The 21,204-nt window shown below is 31.5% G+C and overlaps 1 protein-coding gene across 1 annotated transcript in view; it reads right to left on the bottom strand.

Moving 5' to 3' along the window:
- LOC113552987 (zwei Ig domain protein zig-8-like) overlaps nt 1-21,204 on the bottom strand; it is a 361,314-nt gene that overhangs the window by 77,442 nt on the left and 262,668 nt on the right. The window contains exon 3 of the mRNA XM_026956073.1: nt 10,982-11,154. Within this exon, the coding sequence (XP_026811874.1) occupies nt 10,982-11,154 (173 nt within the window). The remainder of the gene's footprint in view (nt 1-10,981; nt 11,155-21,204) is intronic.

The raw sequence follows: 21,204 nt of genomic DNA, 5'->3' as shown, positions 1-21,204 counted from the left end.
TTTTATTGTAATGTTATATGAAATATAACATTATTCAAAATATCGATAAAAGATAAAATATTAAAATAGTATAAAAATACTCATACGGACTTGAAATGTGAAATGAAATCATTTGTTTTATCAATACCTATTGTTTCACCGTTTATAATTGTAGTGAATATCATAAGTCAGTAAGTTATTATGCCTCCTGTAACGTATATTATAAACGGTTGTGATATTGCATCGTTAGATAAAATAAACATAATAATATATAATATATTATGAGTATTATGACGTATATACGATGTGGGTAAATAATATTGTATACCACGTCATAGGGTTGTTATCCAAATTAAACTTGCATGTGAAATATATGATCAAATATATTTACTTAAATCAAAATTAAATTTCATTGACAATTATTCATAGCAAAGTCTCATCACTATTTTATAAAAATGATTTTTTTAGAGTAATTTATATAGTAGTTAAAATTAATGTTTTTTTTTTTTTTTTTACAATTTCTAGTTTACCTATTACCAAAACGCATAATAACAACAATAAACCGATTTCATTTTAATAACGTTTAATTCACGAATTATTTTATACATTATGCACAAACAAGCGTATCGGTGAAGAATTTCTAATGGAAAGAGCAATACTGCACGGTGGTAAATTATGTGAAATAAAACAGTTGAATTATGTATTCTGTGGGATACACGATGGAAATAAATTCGAATTTAATTAATGCAATTCCGAAATAAATATTATACCTTCTCTGACAGCGAGAGCGAAGCCTTATGCATTTTTATGTTTTTGCGAAAAGACTATATAGCGTAAAAGTCCACTCGAAACGCACACCGTGTTCGGTTTCCGCATTCATAAATCAAATAATACCAATTCTGGAACGCGACAGCCGTCTACATTGGCGTACACACGGTTTACTCGCAACCACCAAAAAATATTTTTTATACCGTACCTGTGCCGAATACGTATTATCGGTTAAGTTTTATCACACCACAGTGCCATTATATCATCATACGAACGGCAGAAGTTCGGTTGGCATTTTTGCAGTAAAAAAATGTTTGATTGAGTACATATTACACACCTATAAATAAGTGTAGACTAAAATGCACATAAAATATATTATAACGATATTTCTTCGACAGTTAGAAATCAAATTCAAAGGCGAATGCGAGAGAACATATAATTTACAAACCGAATTTGTAAAAATGCAGCAGCTATATAACTGCATCGACTCGAGGACATCATACAAATACTAGATAGGTAAATGATTTAAATCAAATCAAACGACCTGACTGTTGTCGTTTGTTGTGAACGAAGTGCTATAGAGTTGTCGATTTTAATTTTTTCTTATTTTTTGAAGTGAGGAAGTGGAACAGAAGACGTCTTCTTGTAAACCAATTTATTTTCTGTATAAAATAAATTATTTGTCTCTTGTAAATTTTAATTCAATGAGTTTTTTTTTTTTTTTTAGTGGGCGAGGTGTATTATTAAACATTTATGCTAATCGCACACAAAAATAAATACATTCGAAGTACTTACCCCACAACAGGTGTACGTATTGTTATCGTTGAATATTTTACCATGTGACTATAAGGTAATAATTTATATAGTACGTGTGTCGTTTGTCTTTTGAATAAAATATAAAGTACGCTTAATACATTTATACGGATTAAAGTGCAATCAGAAAACCAGCGGTTTGGCGTAGGTGTATAATACAATAAAATAAAATCGAGACGACGAATGCGCGGGGGCGGAATTTTGATGGTTGAGAAAAAAAAAAGTGGTAAATAGTATTAATAATTGCGTTTACTATGTACAATGCAATGTTCGTACCATAGTATACTCTGTCAACAGAATGCTCGATTTTCCGAGATAATACCACTAAATTCTGTACAATACGAAACGTATAGAACACAATAATTAAGTTTATGCAATATACGCTTACTTCTAGAATATTAATAAAGTTGTTTTATGTTGGACGCGGCCACTTGAATAGCCCAGCGAATGCCATCGAATGACGCTTTTTGAATAATCAAAAAAATAAAATAACAATAATAAAATTGTAAAGTATACATTATTTTTCTACCTCCGTATTATCAACATTGTTACTTAGCCGTACCTACCGAAAAATTTAACGTATATATTATTTTTCTGCAAACACTAGATTGTTCATCGGATAAGATGGTAACACAAAATAAATATTTATATCGTGATGATCGCATAGGAACAATGCGAATGTCCGTGTAAAACGCACGTGATGCACAACGATATATTATGTCGTCTTTGTGTGCACAAGCAATGTTGTTTAATACAATAAATTTACAATACGTAAGATTAAAATTTTAATAAGAATAACATTGTAATATTAATAGAACAATATTAAACACCACGTCACGTAATATTATATTCTATTATGCTACATAGCTAAACATACACATCGCATAATATGTTTTTAAAAATAAATTATTTTTATTTTTTATCCAAAAATTGGTCACGATTTTGCCTTGTTTCGTTGTCGGAACATAAAACCAAATTAAACAGTTTCTCTAATAAAAAAAAAGTTTTTATTTGTATGAATAGCTATTTAAATATTGTTTATTGTATATTATAATACATACGGTTGAAATTAATGGGTAAATGATGATATTTTTTAAATCAAAATAAAAAGAAACGAACCACACAAACGTTTTTTTTTATAGTCAGTTTCAGGATTCAAGTGTATCGAGTTGATAGTTTTTTATTGAACCTTTTCAAAAGAGTCATATGAGGTCTACTATACGTTTTGTTTGATACTTATCGGATGCATTTCACACTCATGCATCGTGTGCTGAAAGACCTCATTTCATTTTAGTCGGCATGTGGCATAATTATTATGTGTAGCACATTCGTCTGGAGTGCATCGAATATTTGCATATACACGTTTATTAAAGTATATCTTATACGTAAGTATAAACGACACAAATAATATTCTGCACACATATACGAGTAATGAAACAATAAAGTATCGCAGTATTTTAATTGTTTAAAATGCCGTCCCAACAGTATTTTTTTTTTTTTTAGTATAGTTGCGTGTGTGTCGCTGGCATGCGAACGGGAAAAAAATAAAACGAAATAAAACGCGACCGAGAGACCATCGCGCACACTACAATGGAAGAAACGTTTTGTTCGACGCGATTAAAACGTTTCGGTTAACCGGGTCCATTGTTCTCGGTCTGGGATAGAGAAAACTATAGATGGATATAGAATCGCACACGATATTTTATGTATACAGGGCGATTCGCCAAGCATGTTCTCTACCTATTTTTTCTTGAACTATGCAGTTATCCAACTTTTGGAATTTTAAAATATGTTTCTAACTACATTTTCGAATTTTCATTATTTTTTTTTTTTTTTTTGCAACTCGAGGAGTGTCCCGCAGTGCTGCAATTAATATAGATCTATCAATATGTATGATAGTTTTGTAAAACCGTTTTTACAGACCGTTATAGATATATTTTAATAACTGATAAACCGTTTGTTAAAATTTTAAATCGAATACATCCAAATATTTATGATACATAATTCATGATGAAAAGCCGGTTCTCATTTGAAAAACAAAATGTTGACACTGTTCGAGCAGTATAAAACAAATCCCGAGAATTCAAAAATATAATCTTTAAGTGTACTTACTTATTCAGATACACGAGAAATCGGATTTTGAATAAAGCCGTTATCAAGATAATAATAGGTGATGAGCATATTTGACAAATCGTCATATACATTAAGACGTATATAATAAATAATATAATTCCGTCTGACGGCGACCGCCGACCAAAGTTCCAAAGTTTTCCCACGTGTATCCGACCGAAATATACGAAAAACGTGTAGCCAAGATCGACGTGCACACGACTGATCGCTACGACGTTTCGGAAGAACACACAGTCATCGTCTGTCCGTCTGTCGTCCATTTCGTCGCGATGACCGCAACTCGCCGTCGTCGAGAACCTCTCTACGTACGCTAATGCGGTACATACGCGCGTTCGTCCGCGCACTTTCCCGTCGCGTGCGCGTTATTAGCCGCGACCGTCCCCCCCTCCCCCCGGAAAACCGTTCACTTCCGACCGTTAAATCCTTTCAGAACGACGAAATCTGCGTGAGTAATGCGTGCCCGCGAGAAGATCGTCTAACAAGTATTAGGTCATTAATAAAACGGCAGCGGCCGCGACTCCCCGCCCGGTAGGTTCTGCCCACGGCAACACCACCGGCGCATTTTGGATTAATGGCAGTGTGTCTTCTTACCGGAGTTTAAAACACCCGGGTGATTAACGTCTGGGAGTACTAGGCGTACCGGGTGGGTGGGGGAGGGGGTGCGATGCGATGTGGGTCGGCGTGATCAAAACTACAAGTTTTAAGCCACCACCGCTGCGGCGTGTACTCGCATAGGTGAGCGTATAGATAGTATTATATCTGCTCTTCTAGACGCGAACTCGCCGTCTGTGTACGGTTTCCGCGGGTGCGCTCGTTCGCGCTTCGTGTCGCAGTTTGAACGTGTCGTATTCCTTCCAGATACACGGCGCCCAGTAAATGTTTTATGTTTTTATTCGTGCTCACGCGTCTGGATAGATTTGGTTATCGTGAATTTCCGCGATGGAACAAACGAGCATCGCCCATGAGCGCGATTTCCACCTTTATACATCTCAGGGAGCATACACACAGTATGTATATATGCAAATTAAAATAGCCCCCCCCCCAAAATTTAAAACTCGAATTGCGCCTGTGCCACCGCCTATTAAACGTTTATTGTACGAAAAACGATTCGTGGGGACTCATATCTCAATTTTTTTTTTAAATTCACGTAGGGATCATTTGTCCAACTCATCTAAACTTGTAACTCGTCATATGCCTTGTATGCAATTTCGTGTCAGCTCATCAGTGGCGTCGCACGTGTGTGGACCTAACACGTTCTTATGAGTTATAGATAAAAAAAAAAAAATGACTGTACATACAATGCGGTAGTAATAATATAATCAGTTGTACATATAGCCTAGAATACGTGTAATATACTAAATACAGATGACAATATACAAAATTGAAATCTCACATTTTATTTTATTATGTTTTCGTATAATAATTTATTGAAAATTGAACATAAACAAAATACACTGAACTATAGTGCTGTTTAATGCTCGTTGACCACGTCCGTTGGTGAATTAGTGACGGGAAGAGGTAATTGAAGAACTTAAGCACTTTTGGAAGTTAGTACGGCTTTTAAGTCCAAATCCTATTTTAAACTTGTCCATAAATATTAAATGTTAATACTGCATTTCTCATATCGTGGTTATGCATTACAGTACAATATTCGTCAAAACGGATGTTTTAAATGTATTGCGTGCGCTTCGTTGTTTCGCGTACTACTACATCATGTACACTGCTAATTCCAATTCCAATACATTGTATAAAATATTATCGTGACTGTCATTTGAATAGCTTTTCAATTATACACCGTGTGGATTAATAGCTGTAACCGGATTACTCCTATACACAGCTCTTGTGGGGTAGAGTACCCTTTTTTCCGATATTTTCAACGAAACAAAAAAAAAAAAAAAACGATGACGTCAACGACGGGTGATAGACCGAGTTCGTTGGGATTTAGTTTTTGTTTATATTTGTATCCTCTTATGGTTAACTTTATGTTGTTTTTTATTTTTGTTTTTTGTGTTTTTAAGCGTTTTTATTTCACTTTTTCTGTTGTGCCATGTTCATAAATATTAAAATAGTAATTTCGAGATTGGCACTGGACAAAATCTTGAATTTTAAATTAACAGATCGAAACGAAATGCGGTTTGCGTTTTCGTAATTGTTGTAGGATTAAACAAACACAAAATGAAAATGTTTATTTATATTTCAATATTATGCGTTTTCCGTTTTACCGTATTAATTATTCAACGTAGTCGGATACAGTTTCTTTTCGGATAAAAATGTATAATTATAATTTATAAATATATATAAATATATAGAGAGAGAGAGAACAATTTTAAACAAGTTTTTTGTATAATTAGCAATTAAAGTCATATCCCAGATACGTATTATACGAAAATCAAATAAAATCTATACCCTATCAACATAACCACACGTTTAAGTACTTGGCGTCGTGTTGAATATCAAAACGATTTGAAATAACAAAAAAATAAATATCAATATCAATTTTTGTTGACATAATTAATTCTATTACATTACGAAATGTTAACGTATAGGCACCTCATACAGTAAATATGCGTTGTCGTTTGAAACTTAACCTTTTTTTCATCGTTGAAAATATCATGGCGCTTATATTAGATAGTATTGAAGTTTGAAACGTTTAACGTTAAAATATCGTGCCTTCGGACTCTATAGGATCGAAGAATTTTCCGTCGCCTTTGATGCCTATAGATATATCGCGCTTAATATTGTCATTCCGTGACATCTACGTACGAGTATTTAGACGCTTTCGTCGTGCGTATTCTGAACTTCGGAAAAGTTTTCTGATGGGCATCGTCGCGTAGGGGTGCCCCGATAGTATAGTTACTATAATAATATTGCGATAACTGATTTACGCCCGCAATGTGGTCGTCGTTATGGCGTGCCCGCGTACTATACAATAATACTAATAACGTCGTTATGTTCGTTAACTCGGCCCGATATTCGGAATACCCTCGATCGTAGTCAGCGAGACGCAGCGGGGTGTTGAAATAGCGATAATGATAATAATCCATCAATTCTCTCAAAGCCCCTCGTTATGGATAACGCTATAGTATAACCTAAAATTCGCTGAGTTCTCCAATTACCAGTACGCCATCGCACTCGCACACTCATTCGCCTAAATCTAACTGTAGGATATATATGTAAATAATATTATACACTCGGTTAACGCGCACCAAAAGTCAGTTAATGTAACATTGTTTAAGCGTAATAATTATATATAAATGTATATGTGTATATAATATACATATTTCCGTATGTACGAGTGTGTGTGTTTGGGTAGAACAATCCTACTCTGGGCTAACTTTGGTCATTGCCCTCGTCATCGGGATATCCGGTATAATATTCGTCTCCATGTATAATCTCACGCGAAGAAGTTTAACGCAGCCATCGCCCTCCTTGCTGTTCCGGAGCGGTATACTTAGCTGTGCGCCATTGAAATGTATACTTAAAATGCGATATTATCATATTATTATAGCGACCATTTCCGAAAACCCAAGTCACCGATTAGCACCACAGCTAGATGACTGCCATTCGAACGATATATTTATAACGATTAATGAATAATTATTGCAGCAGTAGACGTGGCTAGAGTTATGACGTATCGCTAACAAAATGCCTTGATATACGCCTTTTCCACAAAGACGAAAGTAGTAAAAACCTTTTCATAAAGTAAAAAAATAAAAATGTAAAGTATAGTTCATCCAGGGTAAGGCTCAATGAAACGTTCGACTTTAAAAATAGGTTTCCCATAAGCTCGCTGGCGTTGAATATTAATAATTTAAAAACAATATATCATATGTAATTTATTATAAGCATTTTGTAGTTAAGTTAGGACCACTAGCCGTCCATTTTGTGTTCATTTAAATCTTAAACAGCATGATAAGTACAGTACGACGAAGGTAGAAGAGATGAAAGTTATTGAAGTAGATTTATCAAAAAACAAAATCTTTGAAATTGTGCGCTATACATGCTTACTCATTTTACAAGACCAATTTGATGTATTCGATACTGAAAAGTACGCTTTGATATTTCACACATAAATTATACGCAATTACTCGATAATATTGGTAGTTTAATCTTCTGTCTTAGAAGAAACACAAGTATTCGAATACATTACGGCATCGTTAATGTAAAACACGTACCTACATTGTAATAATATATACTAGGTATGTTTACAAATCGCGGATGGCTTAACGCTGTTCTAAAAATCGAAATTTAATCGCATTGATGCACCGTATGTAACTTTTGTCCTTTTGTGCTTTTATGAGTGCATCGAACAAATTTCGATTGTTTTAGTATTCATTTTACAACTACATATTATTCTCTTTGAGCGCGCAACGTACTTGCATCGACCGTTTTAATTAAATTTGATCGGCGGCGGCGGCGGCGGCGATGTGTCGATAATCTGAAGGGTTGGGCTAAAATTCATTGACCTTATAGGTACTGCGAATCAACATACAAATTCTCTTTGGTCCACGTTTTATCGATGTTTGTTTTTTCGAACAAACCTAGACAGTACTTTAATTGTTAAAAGCACGAAACATCTAATTATGTCGTACCCATAAGTGACAGTTGGAATTAGTACCCCATGCGTTTGATCTAAATACGATGTTCATGTAGTCAGTTTGCTCGTTTTCTGTTAATATTAATTAGAAGTTTTTTTTTTCTTTCCTATTTAACAGTATTTTCACTACACACGTCCTATTCGTTACATCCCGTTTAATTTTCACATATAATGTATACATAAATATTTTTATAGTTTCTATTTGTGATTTTAACAAAATAACAAATATTAAAAAAAAAAAAAATCAAACATTTCGGAGAAACATGTTCAACTAACATACGTACATAAAGTTTTGATGTAAAACTTTCGTTTTGGATAGCAACAAAATATGATATCTTTCATAAAGTTTTTAGATGTAGAGTTCTATAATTTACCATCACCTTCAAATCTATGAAATGTTAACGAGTTTGACTCAAGTATTACGTTTTTACTTCAACTATAAATAAACGTACAAATTAACTATATATGAAAACTCCAATAATTACCTACTTCGCAAATATTTGAATTTACTCAAACATAAATTGGAATAGTGATGGGTAGATTTCGTGCGTACTTAAAGTCGTTAAAAAAAAAACTATTATAACTACAACGTTAATTTTATTTTTATTTTGTTTTAAAATATAATAAATTTCCTTCGAAAAAATATACATTGCTGAATAACGTGTAATGTATTGTACTTTTATATTAATGATATTTTTCGTCACAGTTACAACGTCTATAATGAATTGATTGGACATTTAAATTTTAAGTATGTCGTGAAAGTGCATACTACGATAACCGTAACGCACAGTAGTTATGATCACTGTCGCAGTTATTTTATTTGATGAGCTAATTGAATACGAATTATATGTAATATTAAAAACACGTATTAATTTATTCACACTTTTATTGAGTATTATACTAATGTAATTTATATTTTATTTTTAGAGAAACAAAATAACAATAACGTAAACATTGCGTGGGCAGCGAATATTAGTGAATGTGTGTACTTTGTTTGTGAACAACATTATGCACTGTTTACTAATTAATGTAATTAAAACGAAAATAATTATTTGCATTTGAAGAATAATCGTAACGAAACAAAATCATATGGAGGTTCTTAATGACTTTAGTGTAATGCGGATGACTGGAGTGGCACAGCATAAGTACTGGATACGTACTAAATATATATATATATAATTATAACAAATGCAATTAACGATATTTGTAGGTAGAAAATATACTGAACAATTTAATTATATCATTACTCAGAGGATGGTATTTGAAAAATAAATAATGTGCACGATATGTGTACAGCTCATCAAATTTAATCAACGATGGTGTTTATGTTTTTCATTGAACTACATTCTGTTTATTTTTTTATTTACATACCTATGTGATTACCGCGTAAAATCCTGTGTTTTTTATGGAGTTATTCAACTCCATAAACTATATCCGCAAAGTACAAAAATTTATTTTTTACATACACCAACTATTTAACGAGTCTCATCATTTAATATGAGAAAACAATTTAAAAAAAATGTTCTTGTTGTTATATAAAAAAAAAATATATATATATAATACAAATCGATATCACAATTTTTATGAAATTACTTTGAATAAAATTTAACTTTAAAATGATGTGAATGGAATTAATAAAAAAATAATTGAGTTCTCATGTGTTCTAAATAAATATTTAATATCGTGTTGAAGGCCATAATACCGAATGAAAATATATTATAGTATAATTTTTTTTTTTGTTTTTAAAAAAATGTACGCGTGTAAGACACTACTTAAGTCATATAACTTTTCAGAGTTTATAATTACTCCATTTTTTGTCTTAGATGTGTATTTTTCAAACCTATACTTAAATATTTAGAGTCCATAAACTTATAAGATCATTATATAATTCGAGTAATCGTTTTATTGTTACAATTAGTTTTAATCATCCTTCCAGAAAATTATGGTGTAATATGATATAGAAAAAAGCCCTACCGCTTACAGGCGATTTAGTCCAATTATTATTTTTTAGTCTGAAAACAAGGTGGACCAGAAAAGAATTGTGTCCGATAAAACATTTCGTTTGTAGAGATAATTCCCCGGTCCTTTAATTTTTTCAAAGAAACTTAAATTTAATTCTTTTGCAAATAAACATTGTTATTTTTTTTTTAGAAAACAGAAATTGTGTGACGGAGCTATCGCGTAAAAAGCAATAATGGTTTTATTTTTGAATGCTGAAAATTAATTAAATTGTTTATTCTATAATAAAATGGATCGTAAGCAGAAAAACAGATATACCTGACTATTAACACAGATTTATTCTATAGAATGAAACACGAACGGTTCAAATGTATATACTTTAAACCTAATCGTAAATTTGAACACTTTTTTTTTTTGTTTGCACTCAGGGAGCAGTATTTATTTATTTGGACTTGATTTGTATCAGAAAAAAAAACCGAATTAAAGGAAAATTAAACAGACACAATTGTTTTATTGTTTCTATTTGAATTATTTCTAAATAAATTGTAATTTTTAAATAAGTTTAAAGTAACACGAGGTCTTCATCTGGGTATATTGCTTAGGCGCTATAGGTCATCTAAACATCAAAATACAAATTCACCCTAAAGAATAATATGCTCTGTTTTTGGTTCCGAGTTGATAATCTAGTTGTACACTGCGAATAATAAAAAACATAAAAATACTTCGTTTACTTACAGTTCTGTTGGCAAGATTTTTGACTCGGCAATTGAGATAGGCCGTTTTTCCCAAAGGCGACGTCACGTTTATCGACGCAGCCTTATCGAAGTACGGAAGATCAGGTTTCCCCGAGAATTCGCCCAAGTTATTTTGATGTTTGTTTGATTTGCTCAACAGGCATTCTGATACATCTGGAAATCACAATGAAAATGTTTTTATATGGTACCAATAGTAAAAGATATATTTGTCTTTTATATTGCATTTTATTGAAAGAGAGAACCATTTAGCACTGAAATTGGTTACACGTGATAATTTCATTGAAATAATATCTGTTCATTCACAACGTATTTAAACGCAATGTAGCGCAACGAAAAATGGTATAAAAGTACCCTATTTTGTATTTTTTTTTGTTTCAATTTTAGTTACAAACAATAATACACCGCTTACGCGTATTATTTAATACAATTTTTTTTACTTTGTGTCACTGTTGTATTATAGTATCTATGCTGTAATCCACGTTGTATTGCATGCCGTGTTGTTATTGGGTTTTCTAATTTATTATTCTTGCCTTTAAATTATGAATACATATTATGAAAAAAATGAATAAGTTAAGTACGTCATGTGACATTTGTTTTTACTTCATTATAATTTGCATTTTAAACTTTTGATACATTTAAGAGTCACATTTTCATGTTTCCAGTATATTATTTATAGTTTAAGTTGTTACGTATTCTATATAAGTATTAAATATTATGTATTTAATCACCAGCAATATTTCAAATGTTATAAATTTATAATAATTATAACGTTTACTGTTCAACCCGACCATGCACTCGATAAACTCTTTTAGGTTATAATATTATGTGCATTTAATTTCTTTATTTCAAATCACATTACAATTATTAATAATTACTGAGAGAGAATATTTTTCAATTATTCATTTTTTTCATACGCATTTTAAATTTATTCAAAAATACATCAAGTCAAAATCAAACATAGTATTTTGAAGATATTCGTACCATAACACTTAATCGAGATATATTTTTGTTAGTTAACTATTTATTTTTTATTGGACTAAATAAAGGTAAATATGCATTTCATCTGTAAATTTAACAAACGATGATTACTTTTGTTTTCTACAAATACTATCCGAAATATATAATATGATATCTATAAATAATAATATTTATTAATATTAAATAATATATTTTTGTAAAAATAAATTTATTAGTATTTCGAACCTATATAAACGTTTGGTATTATTTTAAATTGTATTTAGACAAAAAAAAATATATATATATTAAATAAACCTTTGATACGTAGATGCATTTATCAACAGAGTATTTTTCATAAAAACTAATGTGTTTAAAAAATATTATGATCACTATTGTGAAAACATATTCATTTTATACGTTTATATTATGTACAATTAATATAATTTGTAAATATATGATACATTTAATTATTCACATAATATATTTTTTATTGAATTATTTGAAAATTAAGAGCACTAAATAACATGACATAAAATAATGTACAAAGTAATAATATTACATCAGTTTGGTATTTTCATTTTATTATTAATAAGAACGAACATTGGTAAAAATGACTTCCTATCAAATTTTATAACATTATAAAACATTAATAGATACTTTAAATCTAGTATGGAGCATCGATTTTAAAAACAAGTAATACACCAAATAAATCTCATATGTTTTTTATCTACCACTTTTCGTGATTAGAAAATATTTTTTCATCCTTACTAATATTCGGACCGTATTTATGCGTTGAATATCTCATATATAACTATTTTACGTTATCACTTATCACCAAGGTAAATCGTGAATTATTCCTTTATGTCAAGAAACCATATTATAACTGTTAAGGATTTTTCGCCGGATAAATTAAAATGTTATTGGTTTTAGAATATTATATTTAAATTATTAGCGAATTTTTAACATATATTTTCAATTTTTAAATATGATTTACGTAACATGTTTTTGAATACAAATGATAAATGTTTAGCGGACAGGCGGTGTAAAAATAAAAAATCATCTATTTACCTATTGGTTTTGGTCTTGTGTTGAAATATGCTCGTTTTATTGCATAAAAATTAATTATCTGAATGTTAGGTTATTATTTTATACCAGTTTTGGTGTTGTACGTTTTCGATTATTTACGTTTTTATTTACTTAACGTCACTATTTTCAATATTATTTTTATATAATTTTAAATCATAAAAATTACTTGTAACGATAAGTAAATCAATAACTATCATTTACTTTTAATCGATATTATGTATAAAATGTATTGAGATTTATGATATATAATCTAATAAATATGAATATTATTATTATTATTATTATGGCATATGCATATATAGCAATAGTAACGTCATGTTTTTTTAGTAAAAATTAAATTTTAACAAAATATGTGACATCATTAAGTTTGTATGTTAAATACTTACTATTGTGTAAGAGAAATAATATAATGTAATATTATAATCTATAATAATACATGGTTTTAATTGCATTTCAAACATCACTATGACGATGTTATTCGTGATGTGTATATAACACATTTCATGCAAAATCAATACAACGTCAAAAAGATGAGCCATTGTTTGTTGCTTGATTTTCAGTTTCCACAAAGTTATGACGATGTTGTACGTGATTAAAAAACCATGTGCGATTGTCGTCAGACAACAGATTACAGTCACGCGAAAATCAAATCATTTACTTACGTTGGGGTTATGCGCTTGACTACATTATATAGTTTTACAGAATAAACATCAAAGACGTGTTAGTGAATTTTGTGTAGGTCGTAGGTATAACAGACATTTTGAATTCAGTAATCTTCGAACCATAAATATAGGTTAGCAAACATATATAACAGTTAGGATCAGATTATTTCTACTACGAGTATAAGTATACGTCATAAAATAGAATATATACATAAAAATAGAATATATTTTCACTTGAACGGTTTTATGGAAAACCATGTGAGATTTATAACGTGTTCGTATGTAACGTCATCTACACTGTAATTCGTTTATTATGACTTGATTACATTTTGTAAATAAGAAAAAGAGTAAAACACGTATCATTATTAATGTACTAAAACTGTATGAAACAGTTTTTTTTCGTGGTTACCATTTTGCAACAGAAATTAATAGTATAATATATTATTTAATTGTCACGAATCTAGTGCCAACAATAATTTTTTTTTCAGTTCAAGCGGGCATCTTTGTTTTTTCAAAGTTATCGTTAGAATTTATGTACATTTAAAAATAAGTAGGTATTATAATATCTGTGTAAAATGAATTTTACACTGATGTTAATTTAAACCAAGTAAAAATAGACGTCGAAATACCCGAGGTCCTTGTAAATAACGAAATACAATCAAATTGTTTGAAAACGATTATAGCAACTGCGTATTGAGGTGGTTAAAATATATAATATTGTAACGTGGACTGCACACGGCAACATATTAATCGCGAGAACACGACGCGTTAAGAAAAACCCGCACGCCAATGATGATCGCTGAGGATGGAATTTTATTAATTGTGACGGTGTGCGAATAAACGAAACACTTTTACGTATACTATTCTATACGCTTAAAACGTACATAACTCTAACTGAATAATTTTAACCGTAACTATATACACATAATGCCGGCGAACTTCGTATGGATACCGATTTGTTTGGGACGTAATGCCGAGGCGTATATTAATCGCATGCGTTACCCGTCGGAAATTTTAATTAATTTTACCTAATTATTTGAAGCACCTCGATTCCATATGTATATATGTTGTACCATATCGTACTATATCCATATTAATGCTGTGTACAGAGTTTGAAATTCGAGATTCATCTTTTCGGTTTACGCAACTTACACTTTAGCGCGCTATAATTTCATTCGACTCGGCATACGGCACGCATACCTATAACACATTAATTATGGATATGCGCGTCTCTTCGAGTTAATATATTGTTTTCGTAGATTAAGTGTAGTGTTTTGAACTTCGCACTCTTTCTATTTGACTACGCTCTGTATTGACAACTGTGCGAATTTCGACTGGTTAAAAAAAAAAAAACATCCTGTGGTCTAATATTTAACTGAGTAGTGTAGTAGCAAGTATATTTTTGTGCACATGTATGTGAGCGTTCATTTTTTAAGATTTCAATATACCGTGGTTATGGTAACGATAATATAATTTAAATTCACCTTCGTCTTTATTGAATGAATAAATAAGCGAAGGATGTTCCCAGATAAAAATTTGTGGAAGGGAGTAGGTGAAAAGAAAACTAAAGGCTTGAATTCAGCCTTTGCAAATAATTTTAAATTGGTTTTTATAAGACGTATTTATATTTTTATAAGTATGTTTTGAGAGGATTTCTTGTTCACATGTGTTGTGTTCAGCTTTCTAACATCAAATTATAATTCAATTTAAAGACAAGAATATTATTTATACCCGTCTTTTCTAAGTAATTTAAAATTTCCCCCCCAAAAAAAACAACACTATTTAAATATGATTAAACTTTGTTTTAAAATTAAAATATCAAATCGAGTAAACGCAAGGTCTGAAATAATATGCTTAATTTTATAAAAGATCAAATAGATTTAATATTAAAATAGCAGAGTGAAATGGATGATTCTGAACTTCAATTTTGCTATATTATTATGCGTTGGTTAGACGTAGACAATGCAAACGGGAACACGGTCCTATTAAGAACTTTTGGTTAGATATAATTTATATTTATTAAAATGTAACCATTTTACTTATTATAAGTAATTAGATAGTTAATTTATGGATTAATAATTTTTATATATATTTATTTGCGCTAATGTAATCAAAAACTGTTCGACTACAGAAAATTTAACTATAAAATACTAAGAACCTTTTTAAAAAGTTATATTTTCTCCCTTCACCTTCCTTGCGTTGAATACACCCTGGGATAAGCGCATATATTGCATACCTACGGCCGCTCCGGGCGTCCCGTATTTTAGTATTTTATAAAATATTAACTCGCCTGAACTGTTTGAAGATATGATCAAGCGTCGGCCATTTTACTTACAAGACATTTTGTCCTTCCTAATACCTTGGAAACAAAACTTGAATACTGTATCAGGGTCGTCCAGGTATTATAGAAACGCTCACAAAACTCACACAAACACACACACACGCGCGCGCGCGCGCGCGCGTTTGTTGTGGTTAATAAGTGTACTAGAAACCCGAAACACTTGATGCGGTGCTACACCGGTGTAATAACAATATCGCGCAGATTGCGAATTTTTCGTTTACATCGGTTACTGAAATGTGTTTGGACGAAGCTTTTTTTCTTGCTGAGTCGCGGTGATCACAGTACATAGTACGATGCCGGTAGTGACAGTAACGATAACAACGAAATGACGATTTACTCAAACGCCAATCGACGTCTCCATGCACGCGCCTGATCGTAAACGATAATTTCATAATTTCATAATCGCATAATATATGATGATGAATTTGTTTTTACCAGTTAATAAACCCATTTATCGTGTTCGTTATTTTCTCGACACTTGTTGTAGATCAAAGGTAATAACACAGCTGTGCGCGCATATTTTAAAATCTAACGACGCGAATGAAATTAATCTTCCAACGCAAAGTCCAAAGTATATTATTTTTGTTGGACAAACAAACGAGTCCTTATAATAATTTATCTGATCGTCGTAAAATCCAGACGTCTGCAATAAGAAACTGGCTTGACGGTATAATATACAGTAGTAGTAGTAGTTTTGTAGGATTGTTTGTTTTTTACGTTTTAATGAACTTTACGGAAATTTAGTTTTTGAGTACCTGTGTTATAACGTGATACGGTGTTTGCGTTGTACGACGACCGCCGGAAGGGTTACACGTCTGCTTTGCAAAAAGACAACATCGGAAACTAACGCAAATATTCCAAACGAAATATTAATGTGCGTCAGATTAATAGCTACTGCGCTGTGGGACGTATAGCGTGTATAATATTCCGTGTGGATAGAGACATTTCGAGAGGCTCCGTAACATCCGCGACGGTTTTCCCGGCCTCCGCGGCCCCGTTTTTCTGACCGTCACATACAATATAATATAATAATAATATAGCGTTATACAAGCGTATAACATTGTAGCGGTGGTGCTGACCGGAGAAGTATTATTTTTGTCCTCCGACCCCGTTGTCATCGACGTCGTCGCCGTGTCCGGGTGCTCGTAGATTTATAACTCTATATTCGAGTTGTATTCGTTCGTTTGTTCGTTTGTGAAGATTAATACGATATTATTATTAAATAGTTATAAATAAAACCGAGATACATTTTCCTTACAATCTGAACTCGATTAAGCTGATACGCTTGGGAATAATGAATAATTTAACAAGTTATATGTGTTTTATTGCAACCACAACAATTCGCCGATATCATATAATATTATAGGATTATATTTTATTTTTAGGTTCTTCGTACTACGAAAGTTATAAATTTATCATAACCATAACAAGTTTTAAAATAATTTAATGTAACAGAATAATTATGATAGAAATTTAAAATCCTAAATCTATGAAACAAATAATAACGCTTAATGAACTGTCATCGCTTGCTATCGTCTTTTTCGTGTAATTTCAACTGTCTGCGATGATACACGCCGAGTTTTAGTGCAATGTTATTCACCTATTATAGAAGCTTTTCCAGAACTATTTAAAGACATACACTATACTGTCACCCTATGCATACGTTTAAATAATATTTCAATCAAACGGCATCTACGTATATTTATGTACACCAATATTATTATTATTATTATATTTAGAGGTTTATTTATAAAATCTATAGATAGTATTTCCTGATTAGTTCGAAAGTTTTTTTGTTTCAACCGAACATCAATTAATCACATTAGTTTAAAAATGTATGCATTGTATTGTTTAAAATACGTCTTGTGATGAGAAGGTATAAACACGCATAAAATGATAGCCAAAATATTATTCCGAGATAACTATAGCTATTCCAAAATTAATATTTGTTAAATGCATTAAACGGCGAAGGATAACACAAACCAAACAGACGATTAATGTGTAATATAAATGCATAGAATAATAATAACAATAATATAATACAACATTTTGACAATATTCATGTAAATGTATATTAAATTGATTTTGGCATTAGCATGTTAATATACATCTACCATAGCTATTTCGTAATGACTAGCTACTGTAAACTGAAACGACATTTTGGAGAAAACTTCGCGATCGGAGGATTTTCCAGTACATACACAAAACGTTACATAAATCAAGACGATGCATTGCGTGTATAGTCGTAAGAAGTTTTGCAAAGGTTTTACAGGAACATAGAAAAAACAGGAACACACTCACACACAAATTGTTACGTTTATTCGCGATTAAAAATTTATAAACAAAGACGAAGAATCATTACCGTCCATAAATAAAATCCCATTAAATATTTTAAGACGAAACTGAAGTTGTGTTTTGACGTGCTCAGACGATGTCAGGCGGGTAAGCGTATTGATCGGTTAGTTTAGCTTAATAGTTTATTGGATTTGTTTCTTTGTTGTATGTACTTGATTGAATGAAAAGTAGATTATACCCGCAACGGTTAGAGAGAAAGTATTGTGAATCTAATATAAGATATAAACCCTACTTAAATGCTCCTTTAACGTTTATGGCATTTAAAACATGTTTTTAACCATTGTGTTTTATAATAATAATAAAAAAAAAAAATACAAATTTCCTAGATTTGCTGGTGAAATTGTCCACTAAAGTGCAGCAATAACGGTATTTCTTTTTAATAAATAACAGTAACTCGTTGAATTTTTTGTATACCACAGTAGCTGCATATAAAAAGTATTGAAAAGTACATTAACCTAATAAGCACCATAATATTATAATATTGAGTAAAATTATTTTCGAATTCTTAAGGTACTTATTCGTAGACTTAAAATAAATTTATTATAAGCGCGCACCGGTATAATTTTATGTCGAAACGCTTAAAATAACCAATTTAATGACATGCAATTTTTTTTTTAATTTTTCGTGTAATTTATTCTGGTCACAGTGTCTTGATCAGTCAATGAATATTATTAATGTTTACAAAACTTTGATTACGTCGAAATTCATAATTTACCCTTTTATAATATACACAGTGACTCTTTTGACCTTACGCCAACCTTACCCGCACGTATTTTTGAAACGAAAAACAACTTTTAATGAACTATTTTAGATTGAGATAGAAAGAATGAAAACCATATACAAGACGTCACGAAATGAAAGTTTAAATAAATATTGTACGCGTTCGGTTGCGATGAGTTGTTTTCGATAAGGCCATAATAATATATAATCATAATATTCGCCTTCGCGAACGGTTATTGCACGTGCGTTAATCCAAAATTAATATACTTCCACGAGCGTCACATACGTAGCATGTTATCAGCTGTCTGCCAAATTGGGGCGTAGCCGACGACTTTTCCGGGCTAATGAACGTCGAGTTATCGGCGAATCCATGTCATTACGAATCGATCGAATGTTTATTATAATATCATATAATAATATATAATATTATCTACACTAACTCCAGTCGATAATAACTTTGCCAAACGGGTCTGCACACAATCGAAATGTTATAGCCGAACCGCGAGACCCTTAACGACGCGTATAGACAGCAATGACGTTTGTGTCGGCGCTCGTTAAATATAATATTCCTTGCTCGCCTACCCGGTATTTGGGTTTTTTTTTTTTTTTAACGAGTCACAATTTTCCGAAAGGTCACATAGTCACACACAAAAATGAGCGAGCGCGTGCATTGGCGAAACGATAAATAACGTCGCTTTTCAAAGGGACCCGGCCGGTCGCACGACGCCATCACTCACTCGACCTGTCGCCGCGGAAATTTCATTCCGCGCACGCGTGAAAATAAGAACCGTCCGATAATAATGACCCGTCGAGAAAAATTTAAACGCGCAATTTTTTTCCCGAGTGCCCGTCCGAGAGATTTACACGAGTCCGAGCGACAAACATTATCGTATAATGGGACGCGAGTCATCGCCGTCGTCCGAACGCGGAAACGTCAGCGGAAACGCGGTGAACGGCGGGCGGGGAATTTTTTTTCTCCGGCGGCGGCGCGACCCTTCGCAGGAAACGTGTCTGGGGCAGGACCGCGTCTTGAACACCATGAATTTTAAAGGATTACGTGTCGAGTGCTATATTATTATTATTATAATAATAATACCACGGGTTCGGGATGCATATACATTTTGCCAGAGGTCATTCTTCACTGCGGTCGGAGTTTACGACAATAAGTCTGATAAATTGTATTCAACCTACTCGCCGCCGCCGCCGCCACACATATGTACATACACAATGAAATGATGATAATACGATCGTGGCATCGGGAGTCTGAAGTGTGCACCGTATGCGCGTATCGTGATGATGTAGTTATTCTATTTTGTGTCGATAAATTTTGAATTTGAAACGTTTTGGGTACGTGACACCGTCTTCAATGGATTTGTTATTTAATCTCAAAATTCCGATTGGATATATTATATTTATTTCTTTTTAGTTGTTGCGCATTATACCAGAGGTCATACAAATATGCCACTTGTGTATCACTTGACAGTACAGTCGATTATTAGTATTATTATTATTTTTATAATTATTCAAGTATCGTTAACGTTTTGACATGTTGTGTGAGTGGTAATTCGGTAATCAAAAAATGAAATGTATACATTTTTTGATAGATCAATTACAAACACATTTAAAAATGAATATAACGTTTTTACTGATTTAAATTCGCATATACCTACTTGGTGTGCGAATGAAACAAGTTTGAATGCTGTATAATTTCAAAGTGAAAACCAATTTTAACAAAAAGTTTTAATCTTAAACTATCAAATAATTAAATATTGAAAAAAATTATATTTTTTATCGTTATTTATCATTCAATACAACATAAAAAAATAATAGTATAATAATCAAAGATCTTTAATTTTCGATTTTTTTTTACTTTTTTCAATGAAATAATAGCTTTTATATTATTCTGCGATAATTATCTATTTATGAAAATAAAATTACAAACCTAACCAATAATAAGTATTTAAAATTTAGATGAATATAATAGGAGGACCAACACCTTCAAACGTAGCCAATTTATGACAATTTACAATAACTCACAAAATATAACTTTTTTCGAAACTTTGATTTTTTAACTTTTAATAA

Source organism: Rhopalosiphum maidis, chromosome 2, assembly GCF_003676215.2.
Source record: "Rhopalosiphum maidis isolate BTI-1 chromosome 2, ASM367621v3, whole genome shotgun sequence".
NCBI lineage: Eukaryota > Metazoa > Arthropoda > Insecta > Hemiptera > Aphididae > Rhopalosiphum > Rhopalosiphum maidis.
This window is presented reverse-complemented; position numbering and strand designations above follow the sequence as displayed.